Consider the following 23,199-nt stretch of genomic DNA (forward strand, 5'->3'; position numbering starts at 1 on the left):
TGATAAAGTTGTGATTTAGATATTTAAGAAATACACCATAATGAAAGCCGGTAGGCATAATTAATGTTTATCTGCAAAAACTAAAATGAAACAAGGTTTCATGCAGTAGATTATTGATATTTGTTTGAACTGACATTCTCAGTTATTTTGACACAAATTTACTCTGGTTTAGTCATTGGTAATGAAATACAACTCTCAAAAGTGTCATTCCACATGAAATAAAAGTTTAAAACGGGTCAACCCAAAGGTTAAGCAATTTAATGCTATAATGCATTTTATTTATTGATATATGTCACAGGTATCAAAAAAGCCTCCAGACCAAATAGTTGGTGGCTTGGAACTATTATCCAAAGTATTAGGCTACATCAACGCACAAGAAATGTGCTAAATATTTGCTACATGAATGATAATAAGTATGCCAAGCCTGAGTTCGGTCAAATAGGCATATGGAAATGTAAGCAAAAAGAATGTTTTGCAATAATATTGACTTTATGACTGAAAGACAAAGCATGGGTCAGCCGGTCAGTTAGCGGTTTCGAAAACTATTGAAATATATTTTCTCTTGGCGAGCGTATGATACTGCCTGACCATTTTTTTCAGTGACATGGGGATCTTATTATTAATTTTGCGAGCAATTTACGCTACTTTACTTCCAGTTGAGTATCCGTAGCCTGAGCGGACGGAAATGCCGTGATGACGCACTACGTGGTATCCATGGAGGGCGTGGCATTATTATGGGATGGTAGAGGTGAAATGGCGCTCGGCGCGTGATTTTGAACAAACCTCTCCGTCTGCAAGTGATCGGGATGCCGCAGCACAGAGCTGGACTTGGTTGAGGAGTGAACGTGGAAAGAAGTTTGAGGTCGCAAACATCGATTGCAATAGGGACATTTGCAATCCATGTAAGAACTTTGGGTAGCGTCTCGTATCCGAGGACAGGAACCGGTGAGCTAACTAGCTAATAAACACACTGAGAGCAGTCCGACTTCAGAGGCTGTGTATGTGGCTAGCAAATAGCTAGCTACGTTCCAGGGAGGGGAATATAATGGCCCAGGGGGGCATATCTAATGTAGCAATAGTAGCTAGAGTGAATCGGGCTTTTCAGGGATTATTGATAGCTAGTTAGTCTAGATAGAAAGCTGGCGAGGTTACACATAATGTGTAACCAACCCATTTTTTTGTTGGCGTGTGCATCTTCAGATAGCGATGGCAAGCAATTTACCGAAACGTCCACTGTATTCTATCTTATTGGACAGTTGGCTGAATAAAGCCATACCTGTCAGGCAAGTTTTATGACTAGCTAAGTTGGCTACCTTCATACACTGTGGCTTTCTGTTCTGTTTTGACAACATGCTTCAGGATAGCTGACCAAGTTAGTTCGGAACTGTAACGACGTTGACAACCTTGGTACAGATAGCTATTCAATTTAACTTATAGTTATATCGTATTTCCCCCACCGCATTTAATGTCTTAATTGATAGCTGACATGTTCTATGGCTAACGTTAGCTAGCTAGTTAGGCCAAAGACAGTGCAATCTAATCTACCTGGTTAGTTGTTGCTGGCTGATGGCTGTACGAGCAAATAACGTAATGCGAATGTTGGCCTGGCAACTGGCAACTAATGTACCCCTAGCGTCCTCGTGCAATGATCCTAGTACCAATTTCGACGTCTAAGAAAATGAACATGAAGACAATGTCTTGGACATTGGAATTGTATTTGCAAATGCATCAACGTTAATCTATATTATTAATTCGCGTCACCGCTTGCTAGCGTCATAGTTTGAGAATTTTCTGTAGCTACCATAGCAAACTCCGTTTGTTGAACACTAGCTATCATAGGTGGCTAAATAAACGCTAGTTTGATGCTTAACCAGTCTAGCATGAACTTCGGCAAAGTAAATGGTCAGGTAGCTTGTTATTACTAGCAAAATCTTAGCTATACACACAGCAAGCTACTTTTTGGGAGGAGTTCTGCTCCTCCCAAACTCTGACCATGTTGATAGGCGTTCATTTCTTTCTCGCTTTTTTTAGCTTATGTTGGTTCTCAACACTGAAGTTGAACTGATGACGAGGTGAAAATGGCGGATCTTTCGAAATCCAATCCCGGCCTGAAATAGAAACGTAGAAGCTAGTCACTTTCATAGCACTCAAATTGCTGTCACCAATTGTTGATTTTAACACCGAGAAAAAGTAAAAACAAAACATTTAGCAAACACCACCGATTCGTGTTTTGGAGTGGAAAAATGTCAATTGGTCCCGCCATAACTGACTAATTTAGCAAGCTAGCTGGTCAGCTAGCTAGCTAACAGGAGCTGCTGTTTTATTTGCCGTATTGTTGAGGTAGGACAAAGATTGTTATTTCTGGGGTGTTCAGTGGCCTAGTCGGGTTCTCGGCGTGCTGGCAAACCAAGCATTGGTGTTTTAGTTTTATTTCGTGTGACCTACATTAACTAGATTAGCTTGCGTGTTTACTTGAAAGATATCTTGACGTTTAACGAAGTTGTTTTGTAGCTTGCTAGCAAGTCAAGCATTGCATTTGTTCATTTATGTATTATCACTACTAGCCAGCTAGCCGGCTAAGTTACTGTTATTGGCTTAAGCTAATTGGCTAGGTAGCACAACACTGGCTATCTAGCAATGTTATTTTGGTGTCTAGTCAGATGGTTAGCTTGCTAACTTGTAAGAAAATCATTTGGTTTGCAAGCTTGTCTATTGTAACTCTAAAGGTGCTTCCGTGTTTGTGGCCAGCCGAGCATATACTTGACTATGCGTTGTATAGTTCTGTTATGAAAACACTGGCAATTTGGATATTGTGTCTAGTTCTAAGTAGCCGTTTTGTTAACGCTAGCTTGAGAGTTGGCAAACGCGAAATATTTCTGCACCGATTTTATTTTAATGTTGCCCAGTCTAATGAAACGTTTTAGCTCGCAGATTATGCCATAAGCAGAGCTGCAGTACAGTGGTTGGTAGTCGTGCTTGGTTTCAGGTGTGACATGTCTAGCTAGGCGTATTTATACTTGGGCTTGGTTAAATAAACTGCGAAAGGTGTTATTTTCAAGAGTATGGGAGCTAACTACCTAGTTTGACGGCCTGTCATTTTCGGGAATCACCAGGCATTTCGATATGTTCTATCACTGTCAATTTCAAGGCCTTATGTAATTGCAGTACAAAGTTCTGAATTCTTTAATGTTTTCTTTTGCAATAAATTAAGTACACCAATATGACTACCCTGAATGATGTATCCGCCAGCTGGCAACGCAACCTATTCATATGCATGAAGAATATACTGCATACCTTGAAAACCAACAATATCTTTGTATATATGCACTTTTGTATTTTTTTGATATTTTGAAATGTAATCAATTTGCTGACCCGGAACTTCAATTTGTAATGCTGTTCTTGAATATTAAATAGTTGAATTTGCCTTGAATTAGCAGTTTGAAAACTAGAGCAGACATTTCCTGGTGGTGTTTCTGTCAGTAAATTGTTATGGTTTCGTTCCAAGTGAAAATTGTAAATCCAAGGCTGTGAAATAGTGAATTACTGTAAGTGAATGGTTTATTCCTATTTTACTATGCTAATACATTAGTGTGCTTTTTGCATGGTTATACAACCCCCAGACTACTGTGACTGTGCATACGGTCTGCTGTGTAATATTTCATCTAGCTATCAGCTGGAGAATTTTCAATTCATATTGCTGCTTAGATCAACAGTGTTTATTTTATTTTATTTTTTTATTTGGCCCTTTTTGAACTTTATTCTTAAGTTGTTGGTTAAGAAACATGTCAGAGGCCTTCATCTGAAATCAACAGGAATACCCTGTCCCATACTTGATCTATGATAAAACAAGAATGTACTTTAATATTAAATTTACTTAACATCGGAATAGCCGCAAGACACGTATCACATGATATAAAAAATGTGTGTGTGTAAGTAAGAATAACTATAATTTCCCTGTTTTCTTCCCACTTTCTCTTAGCTATCTTATTGTATAAGGATTGTGTTTTGGGGGCGAAGATGCCAGACATTAGTAGAGTGGTTCTGTGAGCTGCACAGCTGTGATTTGCAAGGTCTGCATGTGTGACACACGTTGTTCTGCCCGCAGTGGCTGAGTGCTACCTGCAAGAATGGATGTGGTGTCCCCGGAGCTGAACAGCCTCCTCCCTGATGAAATCATGGACACAGAGGCCATCGTGATCGAGGACCTCCCGTCTGAGCCCTCCATGGTCCCGGTTCAGATGGAGTCTGAGGAGGCCCCGGTACCCATGGAAACGGAGGTGCCGGAGATCATCAGCATGAGCACAGCGGTCACCCCAACCCAGAGGACGCAGGCCCTCACCACATCCACCAGCACGGACTCCGCCCTCTGCAGCATCAGTTCCGGCACCCAGCTGCTCCTGACCCCCTCCAGCTCGACGGCCTTCAAGCCTTCCACCTCCTCTGCCGCCAAACCCAACAGCCCAGTCGTCAGCGGTCCCCTGCAGAAGGTCACAGCTCCCTTCACCATCTCTGCCAACCACCAGATCATCCTCAACAAAGTGGCCGCCTCCTCGGCGGTCGACGCCAAGTCTTCCGGCGCCCAAGTGCTCAAGCAGGAGGGCCAGAAGCTGGTGGTCACCACCCTGGGGAAAGCGGGCCAGCCCATCGTGCTGACGCTGCCCCACACTGGCACCAAGGTCAGCCCCGCCCAGGGCTCTGGAGACACTAAAGCCCAACCCCAGTACAAGGTGGTGACCATTGGGAGCAGGACAGACCTGAAGCCCGTCATGGGGGTCCAGCCTGTCAGCACAGCCAGCCAGCTTCTGGGGACTTCCCAGCATTCCACTCTGCAGACCCAGCAGCTTAAGACCGTACAGGTAGGCGCGCTACTCCTCCCAGTCTGCTTTTACGGTGCCTTGGACGTTTGGCAATCGTACACTCAAATTAAAGTCTGGATCTGTTTCATTTTGTTTTGTGACATGGAGAAATTTTAAAATGAGGAATTGGTGACTCGTCAAATGGTGTGAATGTTTGTTGTCAGCAAATTGAAACTTCTCTGGTCCTTGAAGGTTGTTGGTTTAGGTTGACGGTCAAATTTAGTTGTGGTTTAGGCACAGAAATTGATGAGGGATTTTCGGGTACTGGTTGGTGTTTTCGGGTCCTGGAGGTTTTCTGTACTTTTGCTGCTTGTGGTCTTGCCTGTTGAGGGAGGCCAGATCCACCTGTCATTTGGATGTCCATGTGTTGGACACATATATACTGCCCATATAAGGAAAGGCATCTCAGCAACTTCTGTACCCAACAACACATGTAAGACACATGGCAGTGCAAAAAAAATAGTTTGAAGGTTAAGTATTACGTGTTAAGATATTAACGTTTTTATTAGACATTGGCACATATGCAGTAAATTTGTGAAATTTGAAGTAAATAAATGTATTGCAGTGTAGTACATAACTCTCTGACTGATGTTAGAATCGTGTCTCGATTTAAAAGACAATAAGCAAGTAGTGTGTTTGTACTTCTTGTATAGCTAGTAGCTCAGCCAATAGCTTTTGAAATGATACGTGGTACATGTGTGATTTTTTAAATTGCTGCCATATGTTCCATCGATAATGTCAGTTTTCCAGTTTTGAATTCTGGCTGGAATGGGGATCCTGCTTTAACGGTTGACTTTTCATTGTTGTTAGTTTGTATTCTAGACTAAAACGGTCCCTTTTTTGATGCTGTCAAGGTGATGCATCATGAAGTTGTGTCATGAAAATAAGTTTATTTTTTCCCCAGATTGCAAAGAAAACACAGGCATCTTCAACAGGACCAATGATAACAAAGTTTATTATTACAAAACCTCTGAACAGCAAAGGTGTATCGGGTCAAACCTCTGTATCGCCAGTGATTACAGGTAACATTCCCACTGCAGAATGACAGATCAATCCACAGTAGTCTGTGTAATGCTGCTGAAGTACAATGTCTGTTTGAATAGTCACGATTCTGTACTTCTGCTCTGCATGGCACTGCTTAACCTGGTGCTGAATTTCAGCACATTTGTGCACATTTATGCATTATTTATGGAGGCTATGTTGTTCTAGCATTTCTGCAACTTGACAATCAGTCACTGCATCAAAATTTAATGCCTCCAATAATTCAGCTCTGACCTACTGAAGATTTCCATAGAGGCTTTTGTCGGATAGCCTTGAAGGATGGGGCTGCTGGTTGTGTTATTAGGTTGAACACTACAAATGACTTGTTTTTTAATCATTTTTCATCTTTTTGTAAAGGATTTCTTCAAGGTTTTTTGCACTTTATAGCATTATTTGGCAAGTCTTTCAAATTAAAATAGATTACTTAGTAACTGTCTTGTAGACAAATAATGGAATGATTGGGTGCTCAATATATGATGCCCACATAGAAACAAATCATAAAAAATGCTCAAAGGATGTAGCTGTTTGTATACATGCAACAGAATTTAGATTGTGTATTAGCCTGACTCCAGACTGTTTTATTCTCACAGTATGGCCCTCATTTCATACTGATGTTGGCTTCACCCACAGGGAGAGTCCTGTCTCAGAGCACACCAGGGACACCCCCTCGAACCATCACCCTCTCCGAAACCCTGAGCACCACCCCACAGACCATCTCCAGCAGCAAGATCGCCATCTCGCCGCTCAAGTCTCCCAGCAAGGTGAGCGACTGCTTCGTCTGGCTCAGTCTGCGCAAGAAACTTTGGTGATAATCTCTGATATGCAGCACTTCTAAAAGGCATTCATTCCACAGACCAAAAAAGTTTTTTTTTGTTATACCAAGTTAGTCTCTTTGGTTGATATTTTCAAAAGTTGACGCTAAGTGCTGATGCATTTTGGCACGGTGGCGTTCATCAGAGCAGAAATGAATCCAAAATGAAATATAGCTGGCTGGTTGGATTTAAACTGTGCAAGCCAAGAAGGATTGAGAAGTGAGCTGATTTTTCTTTGCTCGCTCCATTTTTGTGTTGAGATTCAGAAACCAAGAAATTCTCTCATTGCAGGGAACTTTAGACTGCTTTAGGTGTCACAGCTTTCAGGCTTGTACACGTCTAGGCTCTAACATGGGAATGCTAAGACTCAGGAGCAGGATCTTATGCATGAGGGGTCTGTTTACATTTTATTGTACATTTTTAGATGCTGTCTGGTTTCTTTGACCAGACCACCGTTAGGCTTATGTTTTGAATGACCTGTGTCGATGGTGTGTGTGTGTAAATTTAGAACGAAGTGTTCAAAAAAATAAAGTAATCAAGCTGTAGTTGAGTAACAAAGCTGATTCCTATACTTAGTCAAACTGTTTTTTCTTATTTTACAGCCCCATAATGACTTCCTTGACTTTGGCACAGCTCTGGTCCTCATGTTGACAAAAACCAATAACAGAATGCAAAGGCAATCAACAGTGCAGAATCCAGTAGATACTGAAATCTCTCTTATCCCTGCGCTGAGGAAGCAATTGAGCACACCTGAATAATCAGAAACACCTGTGAATCCATTTGTCCCAAGCATTATTGTATAAAATGGGCTATATATAAAAGTTGCTGTAATTTCTACATTGTGAAACCAAAATGTATCGAAATACCCTATAATAAAAGCTGAGAATCTGCACTTTACCCATATGTGAATCGTTTCATTACAAATCTGAAATTATGGAGTACAGAGCCAAATCGAGAAAAAAAGGTGTTTGTCCCAAACGTTATGGAGCTCACTATGTCGATGCATACGCTGTTTCCCATATAAATGTACCCTAACTGTTTTTGGAGAACAAGTGACTTTTAGCGGGGCATCTTTTGCTGGGCTTATTGTCCAGTGCAATGAGCGAGCTGTGACTTTACATTACTCCACCCCTCCCCTCTCCCCTCCTCCCTGTGCAGCTGACCGTGGTGTCCGTGGCCTCCCAGTCCCCCAGCTCCCCGCAGAAGTCCGTGGCTGTTCCGCTCAACGTGGCCTTGGGGCAGCAAATCCTGACCGTACAGCAGTCTACCCCCACGTCCCCAGCCAAAATGGTGTCCAATCACTCCGCTCCACAGGTTAGCCCTGACCCCTTTCACTCCACTGTTGACAGTCTTCAGAAGGAGACGTGAGGCTAGCAGTTTCACAGTCAACCATTCTGGAACGTAAGACCGCTCCGTAGTTGAATGGGTTATAACCCCAGATAGGTTATTGGCTCCTCATTAGGGTACCTATCAACAGTTGAGGGTGTGCAAAAAATATTCCTTAGAAATGTTTCTTATGTTTAAGTATTTTTCCTCCACTCCTCAGAATCAGGTTTATAAAACACTAACACTGTGGGTAATAGTTTTTCCCTTTTTCCCACATCTCTACGATAATGTACCTGGAACCAAAGAAACGGGTCCGTGAAAGTGCTTGAATTTTGCGCAGAGGCTTGAACGTGCTCAACTCTTCTGATGGCTTTTGGAAATCTGTTTATGGCTATGCATATCCAGGTCAATGAAAATCCAGACTTGTAAACTTAATGTAAATGTGATCACATCACATCCACATTCTCTATCCTAGTCACTGAATCCATATATAAACTGGTAATAAGAAATTATTATGAGAGGGTGGGCTACAGTGTGAGGGTGGGATTTTCCATCAGAAAGTGTCTCTAAACTTTTATTGAAGTCTGTTCTGTTAAACATTATTGTATTGACAGATGAGTTCCTTGGAAGCTTGGAAAACTGTTCTTAAAGGTCCTAGAAAGCTCACTAATAATGTGAATTTCACATCAGACAGTGTACTGACCCATACAGTAAGTGTGTGGCGTGTGTTCCCTTCCTCCCTCCTTCATAGGCGATGAAGCCGGTGCAGACGATGGCTGTCGGAGGAGTAGGCACGTCCCAGTTCAAGACCATCTTCCCCTTAGCCACTCCCCCAAACGTCCAGCAGATCCAGGTTCCCGGCAGCAGGTTTCACTATGTGCGCCTGGTCACAGCCACCACAGGCAGCAGCACGGGCCAGACGGGCAGCCCCAGCACCAACTCAGCCATCCCCACAGGTTAGAGTCACACACAGCGGCCTCTCCCATCCCCACAGGTTAGAGTCACACACAGCAGCCTCTCCCATCTCCACAGGTTAGAGTCACACACAGCAGCCTCTCCCATCCCCACAGGTTAGAGTCACACACAGCAGCCTCTCCCATCCCCACAGGTTAGAGTCACACAGTGCAGCCTCTCCCATCCCCACAGGTTACACTCATACACAGCACTCAGATTTGCATCCCTTTGTCAGTTGTTGGGAATCTTCTCCCGTGTGGAACCATGTTGAGAAGGGTGAAGTAACACACTGAGGACCACTTTGCGATGAAAAGATTTTAATACGATGCGCAAAGGGAGACTCGCCATGGTGCTACAACCAGCGTTCCGTAGGAATCTCAACGAGACAGCCACAAGCGAGGGTTTAAGTATACTGTTCAGAGGTGTGGTGATTGCCATGTGTAAACGTTCGCATGAAGGAATAGAGGGTATGTACATGACACTGAGTGGCAGAAAGACTATCAATGGCAGCGTTAGCGTTCAGCTTTAATGCTGTGAAAACACAAAAAACACACCTAAAATGGGAAAGAGCTGTTGTGCGATTGACTGTACAAATAGATTCAACAAGAAATCGGAGCTATCTTTTTTTACAGACTGCCGAAAGCTAAAGAAAAGAGAAGCACATGGATTGCTGCAATTCGCAGAAACAACTGGAATCCAAGCACCGAAACGTGGATTTGCGGTTGTCATTTTGTCTCAGGTAGCTATGTTGGATTTTTGGGTAAAATCATGCTTTAAGTTATGTAGGCTACTGTATTGACTACTCATCAATTAAATATTTAGCATCTTTCATTTATATTCTGTGTAACTGTAAATTTTTTGTCAGCATTTATTAAAGAACATCCATGATGATGAGCCTTGTGTTCTACAAACAAAGGGGGGATGTATAGGGTTAGATAGTATTAGCTAGCCAAGCATATAAATTATTAAGGTATGATTTTACCCAAAGATCCAACGTACCTGACACAAAATAACAACCGCAAATCCACGTTTCGGTGCCTGGATTCAAGCTGTTTCTGCGAATAGCAGCGATTAATTTGCTTCTCTTTTCTTTAGCTTTCGGCAGTCTGTAAAAAAAATATAGCTCCGATTTCTAGTTGAATGTCCATGGACCACTGGTTCTTTGGTAAGTTGTAAGGATCACTGTTGAGTCCAACTGCCTTTAATTTAAGCAGATAATCGTTTGTTTTACTCCCGGTTTTGCAGTTTCCTATACTAAAGGCAGCCATGTGGCAGCATGCTTTGCCTCTCAGTCCCGACTGAGGGGGCGTATACCGGTGGGAAAGTGACGTCAATGCATACCCTCTAGTCACATTCCAGCAGACTTCCCGGGGACACCCAAATGGCCTGCTGCTGGTGACACCCCTTTGATCTGTGGCTGTTGTATATCCTTACAAACAGTGATTGAACTCTATTTGTAGCCATTTGCCTCTAACAGTGGGAAGCAGTTAGTGAGAGTGTGGGAATGTGTGTATGAGTGTAGGAATGTATGTTCAGATGAAGTTGAGACACAGGAAGGAACTTAATTGTTCAAACCTATCACAGTGAACTGGGGAAAATTGGATGCTGAAATATTAGAGACTGCAGCGATTTTCTCAATGCAAATATGTTCCTGGATGTTTTATGCTTTTCTAGTTCTAGTTCTTATCACACAATTTTTTTTTTAAATATCCATGTGCTGCTTACTACCAGTCCCTACAAGATATTATTTTGTTTGATGCAGTTCCTTGAGTCCAAATGGCCATTGATCTAGGTACACATAATTACAGTGACTATGTATTAGTAGAAATAAGTGGTATTTGTCCTAAAATACTGTGGGAGAGGCCCTGAGGAGGGCTTGGCTGTGAGCCATGGCTAAAGAACTTTAGCTGGGGATACTTAAGCTGCCTCCTAAGGGACACTTTTGTGACCCTTTCAAACTTGTGCGTTTCAGAATTTGGTGCCAGACTAGAGGGTTGTTTTTGGAACTGGAGAGTTGGGAGTTAAACAGTTGCCCGCACTTGGCACCCAGGTTTTGAGCTATTTTGTTTCTGATGCTTGGCTAATTGCACAAGGCTCTGAAATGCCACGCTGTGACATTTGCCTCTCTTGGCAGGGTTACACAGTGCTCCTGGCATTTTGTTTATGCTAAGCTCATAACCCTTCTGAATTTCCTCAGCGGCAGTGCAGGTCACAGTATGGGTATGTTTCTGCATTCACCCAGTACTGTCACATTTACGTAGCCACAAGACTGAAAACCACTGCCTTACTGAAAATCAATACCTTTTTTGGTTTTGGTTCCTGGATTTACAAGTACATGTAAATCCACTGACTTTTCCTGTTTGGTTTGAAGGTTTCGCCTGCTACAGAATGTACAGATGTGTTCAGAAAATGCCTGCCCTGATGTCTGCTCTCGTGTATGGATCACCAAAGCAAGACTAGTTCAGTCTTTATTTGGTCCAAAAAAATGTTTATTTTTATTTTTATTTTACTTGGATTATTAAAATATCTTGTTGCTTTGTCGTTCTGTGTATGTGTATAGTGCAGGCTCTGGGAACATTTAACTTGCAAATAAATGAAGAGAAGTTAAATAGTTTGGGGGCAGGGTAAACTATGGTTTGGTTCCTAGGAGATGTTCTTTTGAATGCCTCCCCCCCTTGGATTGCCAGCTGGCGTGTTGAGTGCATGGGGTTGGGGACGTGATGTTACACTAACGCGTCGGTGTGTCTGTGACTCCCGCAGCGAAGCCGATGGTGGTTAACACTGCAGCAGTCAGGATGTCTGTACCCATCGTTTCAGCACAGACCGTCAAGCAGGTGAACTGTGAACCTCTGTATATCCCTCTCTCTCTGTCTCTCCCTTCCCTTCCCTTCAAGGAGATGCTTATACTGTATAATGTCTGTATGTATTCTGTGTTGTAAAAAGTCTTCACATTATTCCCTAGTCTTTTTAATTTCATACATTTTTCTAGTTGCTAACACTCTTTAAATCTATGTTTACATTTTGAATAGTGTGAGGTCCCATGTCTGGATAATAAGGATGTTATTTCCTAACCTGTAAGTCCGTTTGTGTTTGGGGGTCAGTGAGAAAAGTTGAAGAGGTAGCACCTTATGTCTTCCTTTATTGGGCTGTGTTCAGGTTTGGTTAAGCGTGCTCTTGCTTACCTGACGACCGGGTCCTTCCCCCTCCTGTAGGTGGTGCCCAAACCCCTGACCTCGTCCCCCCAGGTAGTGACCACCAGCCAGACCCAGCAGAGACTCATCATGCCAGCCACGCCCTTACCTCAAATCCAGCCCAACCTTACCAACCTGCCCCCGGGCACCGTGCTGGCACCAGCCCCCGGCACGGGAAACATGGGCTATGCAGTGCTGCCTGCACAATGTTTCACACAAGTGAGTGTTTACAGAGACTGCAGTGTTTTACACTGGTCAGTGTTTAGAGGGACCGCTGTGTTTCACACTGGTCAGTGTTTAGAGGGACTGCTGTGTTTCACACTGGTCAGTGTTTACAGAGACTGCAGTGTTTTACACTGGTCAGTGTTTAGAGGGACTGCTGTGTTTCACACTGGTCAGTGTTTAGAGGGACTGCTGTGTTTCACACTGGTCAGTGTTTAGAGCAGGGGTCCTCAATCTTATCCAGAAAGGGCCAGTGTGGATGCAGGCTTTCATTCCAACCAAGCGGTTACACACCTGATTCCACTAATCAAAATCCTTAGCAGAGATTCTTGTGGTTGATTAGTGGAATCAGGTGTGTTACTGCTTGGTTGGAACAAAAGCCTGCACGCACACCGGCCCTTTCTGGAAAAGATTGAGGACCTCTGGTTTAGAGGGACTGCTGTGTTTCACACTGGTCAGTGTTTAGAGGGACTGCTGTGTTTCACACTGGTCAGTGTTTAGAGGGACTGCTGTGTTTCACACTGGTCAGTGTTTAGAGGGACTGCTGTGTTTCACACTGGTCAGTGTTTAGAGGGACTGCTGTGTTTCACACTGGAGTTGTATTGTTATTTCATGGTCTGTGCGGTGTGCTAACGCTGCTTGCGTCCGCAGCTCCAGCAATCCACGTTTGTGACCTTGGCCAGCAGCAGCAGTTTCTCAACACCCACCGGTGTACAGTCACAGGCCAGACTGCCACTCAATGGGTAAGCCAGCCTTAACACCGGCCAGCAGGAGGCGTACCATCTCAGTATTTACTGGGATTTTGAGGGCAAGTGAGTCAGCTTATGGGCTTGACCCATACCTGGAACATCATGAATGACATGCTTGCGTTTTCTCCCCTGCATAGCTTATCAACCTCAGATTCTGCTTCACGGCCAAGGAAACCGTGCAACTGCACCAAGTCACAGTGTCTAAAGCTGTAAGTATAGAGGGGTCTGTTATTTATGTTGCCGTTGTGCACATACATTGGATGTGTCCCCAATTTCTTCTGCAATACTAAACTGCTGCGGCCCTCTTGGCGGTGGTCCCATTTCTTCATTTAGGTTGATGAGCTGAACCTCACTGTTGTCAAAAGGATTTTAGGCCACTTGATAGGATAGTGTTTAGTTCAGTTTGAATGTGACAGGAGCCTGTTTCTCATTATTGATGGCTTCTTCCTGAGGTTTGTAAGAGGGAGAAATGCTGGCTGCACAGTGCAACAAATCAGACTCTAAGGTCTAGCAGAAACATATTAATCAGCTAAGCTATGTAAGAAAGCACAGTGATTTACCGGAGCGCTATGTATACATTAATTCATTAAAAAATAAGCAAGCACTGGTAGAAAGAACTTTCTTTTTGACAGCACTTAACACTTTTCTTCTCATTTATTTCCTAAGGTTTTAGAGTGACTCTAGAGCACTGCTCTCTTGATTTCTGGGAATGTTTTTGTGATTTAGTCTGGCAAATGTCACCATTGCCAAAAGTGGTTTCTGGTGCTGGTTAGCTTGAATTGGCCTTTGGGCAGTGACAGTTTGAGCTAAACCAGACCCAGTCTCTGCCTGTTGTCATTGGATTTCATACATTGTATTGTTTTTTAGCTCGTGACTTTGTGTTCTAGGTACTGTGACTGCTTTGCCAACGGCGAGTTCTGTAATAACTGTAACTGCACCAACTGCTTCAACAACCTGGAGCACGAGACCGAACGGCTGAAGGCCATCAAGGTGGAGTTGCTTTGTGTCGTTTTCCTCTTTTTACAGTCTGGCCAAGCGTATTTTTGATATGGATTTTATTTGTCCCATGAACAGACATTAGCATAACTGCATTTGCTCTAGCCTGTGCAAATTTCAGATTGATTAGTGACTGTTTTCCACGCGCCACACAACCCACCTCAACCCCTCATCACCCACTGGGGAGGGGATGACCCTTAACTTGTGAATCCTTAATTTGTGATTATTACAGCCCGCATAATTCTTATGAATTGCACTGGAGTGGTATGGCCGGTTTGTGGTTGGATGCGAGGCGTGGCATGTAAGTGACGGGCGTGTCTCGACAGGCGTGTCTGGACCGAAACCCAGAGGCCTTCAAGCCCAAGATCGGCAAGGGGAAGGAGGGCGAGTCGGACCGCAGGCACAGCAAGGGCTGTAACTGCAAGCGCTCGGGCTGCCTGAAGAACTACTGCGAGTGCTACGAGGCGAGTGCTGAAACGATTCGTCTCACTTCTCCTCTTCCTCTGCGCCTCCCGGTTTGACTTGGCGGCCGAATTTAACGGCTTCCTCGCCTCTCCTCCCCTCCCTCCAGGCGAAGATCATGTGCTCGTCCATCTGCAAGTGCGTGGGGTGCAAGAACTTTGAGGAGAGCCCGGAGAGGAAGACGCTGATGCACCTGGCGGACGCCGCCGAGGTGCGCGTTCAGCAGCAGACGGCCGCCAAGACCAAGCTCTCCTGCCAGATCTCTGACCTGCTGACCAGGACCACGCCCGCCATCACCAGCGGCGGGGGGAAGTGAGTCCTGACCCGCCCCTCCGCGGCTCAGTCCGGGCCTGAGGCACATTTGGGCCGTCGAGCTGTAACCCTTTGGGTGACAGTTTAACATTAAATGATTGGCTTCTTTTTTTTTTCTTTTTTTCTTCTTTTTTTTTTTTTACTGTTCCTGATTATTCATTTAAGACTGCATCCCTCATACATAGTAACAAATTGTGAAGTGGCTGGGCTTCAGCTTTTATAACTGGGTGGCTGAAGGTTCAAATCTCATACGGGCCACAGCTTTCATACCCATGAGCAAAGCAGTTTTCTGACTTTCTTCCGTAAAATATCTCTGAGTAAGAATGGTTGGTTAATGTAAATTGCATAGGTCGCTCTGATTGAGAGCATCTGCTTGGCAAATAATGTTGTATGCTTTTTCTCTCACATTGAATAATGATACTATGCTTATGTTAATTATTTTCCCATCACTTGCACATCGTGTGCTTAGCAGTCATGGAAATTAACCTCAGATTGTACGGATGCCTAATGTTGCAAAATAAAGTTTAAAGAGAAAGTGCAATGCTGTTTGATGGATCTAGACAAAGTTGTTATGTATTTAATGTGTTGGTAATGGCCTAGTAGTGCACTGCTTTGGGGCAGGCAAACCTCTTAGTTTTGTATTAAGTTTAGCATTGATAGAATGCTCCTCTCTGAGTGTCAAATGGCATATCGAGCCTCTGTATTCTTTCTCCCATCTTCCAGGCTTCCCTTCACGTTTGTCACCAAGGAGGTGGCGGAGGCGACGTGTGACTGTCTGCTCGAGCAGGCCAAGCAGGCCGAGCTGGCCAACCAGCCACAGGCGACGGCAGAGAGGATGATCCTGGAGGAGTTCGGCCGCTGCCTAATGAGAATCATCAACTCCGCCAGCAAAGCCAAGACGGACTGTTCCATCAACTGCTAGGCCCCGCCCACACGGACCTCCACAGCAGCGGCCGGCAACGGGAGGGGAAAGGCTAGCCCTGGACGGCGCCCACCCCTCCCTCTGCTCTCAAAACTGCTAGGCCTCGTCTTTATCCTGCCACCTGACTCTCAGAGCTGCAGCCAGGAGAGGAGGGGATAAAAGCCATTCTGGACCCCTAGCTCCAATGATTGGCAGGCCTAAACCACGCCCTCCCCAGTCCAAGCAGAGGACAGGATTGGTGGCCAGCTAAGCCCCCTGCTCCATGAACTGATATGGCTCTCCCCCACAGCCAAGAAGAGGATTGTGGGAGGTCTCACAGAGCAAAGGGGCTGTGAGGCATTGGAGCAGAGCAATGAGGTTTTAACCTCCTGGTCTTTCGGTGCACCACATGGCCAGGATTAAACGGTGTGGTTTTTGGGATTTGTTTTAGAGTGACTTGTGAGCGTTTTTGAAGTAGACATTTTTATGATTTTTTTTCCCCCCCTCCTTCCCTCCCTTTCTCTCACTGGATTCGTTTTATTGCTCCACATCATGCCATTTCTCGTTCAGTCGTTCTTATTTTCACGCTCCGCTTCACCCATTTGCGCGGGAGCTGTGTTTTATCATTACTAACAACCTCTGCACATAGAGGAAGTCGGCAAGGAAGTCTATCCGATTTGAGCTTGCCCTGTTCTAATCATGGTCATAGTATACAGTAAGTAGCCTTTACTGTAGCTTGAATTAATCTTTCCTTTTTTTCTATTTATGCTTTCCCCCCCAGTGTCTATATGTTTTCAGCTGATGCTCAGAACTGCATTAATCTCCCCGGGAAATTGTAATACAATTCAACTGCACACACACAAGTTTTCCTGTAGCAGTGAAAGAAGCCCAAAAAGCTTATTAATCAGAACTGCAACTACAAGTTTCCAAATGTCGTGGATTAATTGGTCTCACTTCCTCTTGCAGTCACCGGTGATGTCATGCGTATGTATGAGGTCAATTTGTTCGATAAGCTAGCCATCTGAACTTCGCCTCTTTCCAGAACGTGGCATGGGCAACTCACCGGAGTGTTCAAAGTCTTATTTTGAAAAACCAGTTCAGTCTGAATGAGAGGTTTACTGGTATGACTGCAGATTAAAAAAAAGAAGGTTCTCATTTGGTACCACTGACCATTCTATGTCTGTACCGCTTGCAAAGCTTGACTAGTACTCACTGAAATAAAATTGTGTCCGCGAGTTTTAACCACAACTCATAAAATGAGTTTTCCCAGGCGTCTCACTTCCCATTTATTTGTGCATTGTGGGTACCCTTTGAATCTTAATGCTGTTGTCTCGTCTCTTCTCCACCAATATAAGAATTTCACTAATGATGCAGGTGAGGCTTTCCAGGAGTTAATTGGGGCAAATTCTTTGATGGGCTTCCAGAAATGGATAGGGATTTCAAAGGGAAAAAGAACAGTGAATTTCTCATTAGGGGGCTTTGGATCTCTGGATTGAAAACCGAGGACCCCTTTCTTGGATTGTGGAAATCCAGTTTTCTGGTCAGCGTGTTCTGTGTCAAGCCCCATATTATTATGGAAGATTACAATATCAAACATTCACGTGTACTAAACATGGTCTTACTCTTCATAGGCAGATTTGGGCCTGTGTTCATTATGTATCTTGGATTTAGAGTGCTGATCTGGGTTTCCATGGCCAAAGCCTAGCCATATCCAATGTATACACAGAGGCATGACTGATCCTAGTTAAGCACTCCTACTCAGAGACACTTCATGAATATGGGCTTAGATCCAGTAAAGGACTGTCCAACCCCATAGTTTACTTAGTTCTGGTTATGCTTCTCAAAATTCATTCTTCATTTTTGTCAATTTGGTCACCAGGCATTGCTTACTGAGATCTTTGTACTTTTTTGTGCTGTCACTTGGAAAAACATAGAATCCCACCTTTGTCACTCCCAGCTTTCAGTGAAGAATTCATCTTGCCCAAAAATCTCCCCTGCCCATTCCACCTCTGTGAACGTAATACATTTTCATTGTACAAGAACTGAAACAATTACGATAAGTGTCACAGTGCAGATATTTTAGTGCAACAGAGTGCCTTCTCTTGTAAGTGAACAGGCATTTCACTGGAAATGTTTTGGTTTTTCTTTTTCACCAGAAGTCACAGTGGTAATAAAGGTGAAAATAAGCATGGTTTCATATGAGAAAAGACTTTAGTATTTTGTCCAGGTATCTGACCGAGCATATTTCATCACTGCAGGTTTTGGAGAAAAGTATGCATGACATTTTAAAAGTTTTGTGGAAGAAAACCCATTTAACATGTAAAGACGTGGTTTACCCTCTTCAGATTTTAACCCACACTCACTTGGAAAGAATGTGGTGTTCTTATCTGATTAAAATATTGTGCAAAACTTTCCTCTCCACAGTACTCATGCCTTAAGTTTGTCTTTGCTCAGGGCCTTCAGGAATATTAATTCCCCCCTCCTTCCACATTTCCCTGAAAGTAACTTCTTCTTAATTGCTCTGGTGGAGCAGTGCAGAGATTTCAATTAAAGAAAAAAAAAAAACCCTGGAGTGCAGTATTTCACAATGCAGGTTTGTACTCTGAATAGAAAGTTTTAATGGTGCTTTCTACAATGTGGGATGTCCTACAGAAGTTTTTTGTTTCTTTCCCTCTCTCCCCCATCCCTACATGGTTGTTCAGTTGTTCTTTAATGGGGTATCAAATACTATTCCTGGAGAGCTGCAGTGCCTGCAAGTTTTTTCTTTCAATCTGCAGCCAATTTAGGCCTTGGAAACAAGGTGTATGAACTCTTCACAATCTGTGTCTTGCATTATTTAAGCGCTGAACGCACTGAATCCAGCAGACACGGCAGCCCTTCAGGCCTGGGGTTTGACACCCTTGCTCTATACTGAATGCTTCATTAAATTTTGGCCTCATGCTGAGTCCTAACAGACAGGCAAAAGATGAGTCTTGTAGATAAAAATGTTTGGCTAAGGTGCACCTTCTGCAAGAGACTTATTCGGCCTGTTTGTGTAGTGCTTGTTCAAAAACGTTTTATACTCCGACCTAGCCTGTATTGACAAGTCACAATTCTGTTTGTGATGGGATCTATTGCACTTGGAGACCACCAATTGTATTACAGTTGTACTTGCCAATATTTTTGGTACTATAACATCTTGTCTGAGAGCTGCAGAAATGTTTTGGAACGTCAGAAATTACATTGTGCTTCCTGTCACAATGGTCCCTGATCAGTATTAAGAAGAATGGGCATGGCATGCATTTCTTCATGGGGTGGTTTCATGGGTAGTTTTCTAAGGGCTACCAATACACTGAAGCACAAGCCATGTCTTCTCACAGTTTCGACCACCTTCAACCTAGTGGCAATGGCAGGAGGTTAAATTCAAGGGTTTGCCAGAAAAGGGAATGAACCAGGTTTAAAACTACTGCAAAAAAAGTTATATTTTTTTCCTCCCCAGTTCAGACACCAGTCACAAAGAATCACAATGATTCTTAGTTTGAGTGAACAGGTAGTTGAGTAGAAACCCTGCTCCATTTCAGGGAACCCACTGACCATGTGATCTTGTATAAATGTAAAGTAGTGAGAACATTAGAGCTTCTTTGTACTTAATCAAGAATTGCAATACTCGCTTTTTCCACAACGTGAATCTGTACTAATATGTAAATGTTCTATTCTTTCCTGCACCTCTGAGATGTGTATTGAAGATCTTGTGTAACAGTTCTGTAGTATTTGGATTTGTTGATTGTATATGTTGGTGTGGCCATTTGTTGTGTTTCTTTGAAGGTGAGATTGGATATTTTTACATTTTTTCATTTATCTGGCATATATGTAAACCTTTGTTTTCTGTCTAGAGAATTATTTAATTTATCAACCCCATGTTTATCTTTATTATGACAATATAACACCTAGTATCACTCAGAATGAAAGTAATTTTTAATTATTTGCAAACTTAAAGATTTATATTTAGTAAAATGCATAAAATGTTCTGTGACTGTATATTGTACGCAAACTATGACGCAAATAAAATTTATACAGTTCTGTAGAACTGAGTTTTTAATGCATCCTAAAAACACCCAAGATTATTCTTTGAATATTGAACTGTAGCTTAAAATTAAAACATTTTACAGAAAAATCTCTAAGCATTTAAAAATGTACATGTAATCTGTTTAAATGGTCATTGTGTATTTCCATGCATGATGTATCCATATAAACTGTTTTTACTGGCTTATTTTTACGTCACCCGTATGGGTCCTTTTAAAATTTGGGTTTGTAAAGGCTACCATTTGTGTTCTGAAAAAGATGAAAGAATGTAATATTTCTCACATCATAAATATTGATTTGGAGCAAAGAAAGCATCGTGTGTCAGGTTAGGCAAGGGGATCATTCAAAGAGATGATATTACATAGAAACGGGTAGGAATTCTGGCCCCTGAAAGAATATTGCTCTGGCCCCCCTTTTGTAATAAAACAAATGTAACTTTGTAGCCATGCTCCCCCCAAACCCTCTCTCCCACACACACCAAGCTGTGGGCCCCTAGAATTGTCACCACCTTTCACCCCAATAGCGCCGGCCCAGCATGGAAACATAAGTTGACAGGTTTCCAAGTGAAAACAAAAATGCAAACACGGAGAACAGACTCCGTTTTGGGTGTCATATAAAGACCGTTTACTGAAGGGCATGAGCCTACACCTAGGGGAAGCCCTCTTTTAAAGCCGTCCTGTAGTACAGCATTCTTGGATACCACCCATAGACTGTATTAAAATAGGTACCAACTCAGCATAAGTGCACTGACACTAATCCTGAGGGTCCAAGAAATGATTGTCCTCCAAAGATTTCCCTTGGAAATAATGATGAATTAAATTCATTAATAATACATTATTAATAAAACTCTTATTTCATGACCAATGAGAAAATATCTTCCTGAAAACCCGCCGAGCGCAGTCCCGCCTCTGATGTCCAACTAGCAAGTACCCACACTCCTTTGCGGTTATAAAAGACCATACGCGCAATCTGCGTTCTCTTTCCTTCCTTGTCTTGAAGCGTGCTGAGACAACGTTGTTTCGTCCACTTGGGCTCTAAAGTAACCTCGTCTTCCGCCTAAACGAAAAACAATGCATCGTTTAACGCGTACCGTTGAGGAAACTGAAGAAAGTAGTAGACTATATCGACATAATCTTCAGAAACCTCCATGTAAGTTTGCGTTTCGTCACATTTCTCAAGATCCGAATCAACAACAGTTTGCGACAGTACATGACCCTGTCTGTCTGAACGTATGCATACTTTGTCCAATGATTTAAATTTTTTGCTGTTCACATCATGATTTGCAGTGATTACTTTTTTAAATATGAGGACAATTTTAATTGTGTCGTCAACCAGGATGCGCATACAGTAGTATGTATTCATACTACATAGTCGTAACATTCCTTATATCGGTTTCTTCGGAAAGTTGCAGTGGCTAGCTCGCTTGCTAGTTTAAATTGACGTGTGCATAGATTTTAGATCTGTTAGTTTCAATGACGACCGAGAGGTTTTTTGTGTGATACTAACCATAGGTACGTGTTCGCTGTTCTCAACATGTGGGCGTAATAGAAATCGATTTTTTGCAGGATATTTGGATAGCGCGGTGCAAGCTAAACTCAGCTGTTGGACAAAGGTAACGTAAAGTGTTTTATCGATTGAAGATTAGATGTGAGCGTTCACCTCCAATCGTAGACTTGTTTTTGCTGGTTACAGTCGACGCTTACACTTGTAACATTCATTTGTATGCTGCCTTTACACAGTGATGTCTGGGCTGGCCGACTGGACCGCATGGCAACGGGATCGTCGTCCATATCGCAAAACTGGGTAAGAAACGGGAGGAGGTCCAGGTCTTAACCAGCGCGTATGGACTGTCCCTGTGATTAAACTCACTACCCATCTGACCCTTAACATGGGAAGGATTATAACGCATTAATATGAGGGTACAGACCACACAACTACAGACATCGATAGTTAAATATTAACATTTAATAAGACAATGACAGCACTATTTCGTGGCGGCTTAATCGTGGCCTATATACATTTAATTCAGTAGGATCATTGGTGCTGTCTTGCCAGTTCTATGTTTCACTAGTTGTTCACAAAATTGATTACTGTGTTTGACGTCTAAGTTTTACTGCTATCTTTTTTGTTTTATTAATCAAGACTTTATTTTAAGGGTTTTGTCACTGGGATTCCGAGTTTCCAGGATCAGGAATGAACGCAGCTGAAGGCCCTCGAATATGGAGAAGGATCTGCCTTTGTTTCTGCATTTAAAGAAATGCGCCTGCTTGAATTCATGTGTAACTTCTGTTATTAACGGAATTAATAAATTAATATCTGTCTGTTAGCAGTCTGTTTGAATGGGAGATCTCTTGAAAGTGCTGTGTCCCCAAATCTGTTTATGAAACGTTTTTGTACAAAGCATGGTTCACTGCAAATGTCTAGGTGTGAAGAAAGCTATTATTGAATCATCACAGTTTTCTGTATTTGTCAGAGTTATATGGTCAATTGCTAATGAATTGGTCTATGTATACTAAGGGACAAATTGATAATACTCAAGTGTTCTTGTCACATTGTGTACAAGTAAAAATAAAGTGGAATGTAAACACATTTTGTTGAATGTTTTTTGTATTAACTGGCCAAACGGTTTATTTAGATGCATCTTATTTGATTAAACGCTTGTATGCATTATACACAGTTAAGTTGTTTTTTCAATTCACACACACTTTGCTACAACGTTACCGATTGCAAACTATTGCTATAAATCTTTCCATTGATGGATAAATTGCCTGTTTCGACGTATAACATCCAAATTAAATGCAGGTAAAATTGATAACGATTTTAACTGTTTCAGAGTAGAACAGGGTAAGGTAACAAACTTGCACAATTAATACAAACCTCGATCATACTCAAGAACTTCAGAGATAGAATCTGACTTTTGGATCATTTGGACAGTAGGACAATAGTGCTTTTGCGTTCGATGAATCGAAACAAATGTCTTCAGGAGTGCCAAATGCTCGGATCAGGAACGTATCCATAAAAAACGAATGCGTCAACTTGCAGATTGAACTACAGCAGATTGAAAAAAAAACCTACGCTTGCCGTGATGGTCAGATTAATACCCTTTGAGCTGAAGAAAACGCAACGTTAAATTGGCTGCATTATAGAATCTAAGCACAATACAGGAATATTTAGTTTGATATGTATTAGGTCGGTATTCCTCTGGTTTGGCTAGGAAAATCTCCGCCCTCCTCCGGAGATCACGTGATTCTGTTTGGAACAGTGATTGGGCATTAAAGTTTAGATCGTCTTCCTTTTTGAAGATGAACAGATCCT

At 42.7% G+C, this 23,199-nt stretch overlaps 1 protein-coding gene across 4 annotated transcripts; it reads left to right on the top strand.

Moving 5' to 3' along the window:
• Window positions 1-710: 710 nt before the first annotated feature.
• Window positions 711-17,064, top strand: lin54 (lin-54 DREAM MuvB core complex component). 4 transcript variants are annotated; one of them, XM_064307186.1, is made up of 14 exons: window positions 711-945; window positions 4,106-4,856; window positions 5,761-5,878; window positions 6,528-6,658; window positions 7,868-8,023; window positions 8,787-8,991; window positions 11,750-11,823; window positions 12,202-12,399; window positions 13,054-13,145; window positions 13,289-13,360; window positions 14,039-14,141; window positions 14,474-14,611; window positions 14,719-14,921; window positions 15,645-17,064. In XM_064307186.1, exons 2-14 carry the CDS (start codon window positions 4,128-4,130, stop codon window positions 15,841-15,843), a joined length of 2,418 nt encoding a protein of 805 aa, XP_064163256.1. In that variant the 5' UTR covers window positions 711-945; window positions 4,106-4,127; the 3' UTR covers window positions 15,844-17,064. The 4 variants fall into 4 exon arrangements, with proteins under 4 accessions (XP_064163256.1, XP_064163257.1, XP_064163258.1 ...); XM_064307187.1 differs by having other exon boundaries at window positions 711-902; XM_064307188.1 differs by lacking the exon at window positions 711-945 and adding an exon at window positions 2,079-2,340.
• Window positions 17,065-23,199: the final 6,135 nt, after the last annotated feature.

The sequence above is a fragment of the Anguilla rostrata genome, chromosome 14 (genome assembly GCF_018555375.3).
Source record: "Anguilla rostrata isolate EN2019 chromosome 14, ASM1855537v3, whole genome shotgun sequence".
NCBI lineage: Eukaryota > Metazoa > Chordata > Actinopteri > Anguilliformes > Anguillidae > Anguilla > Anguilla rostrata.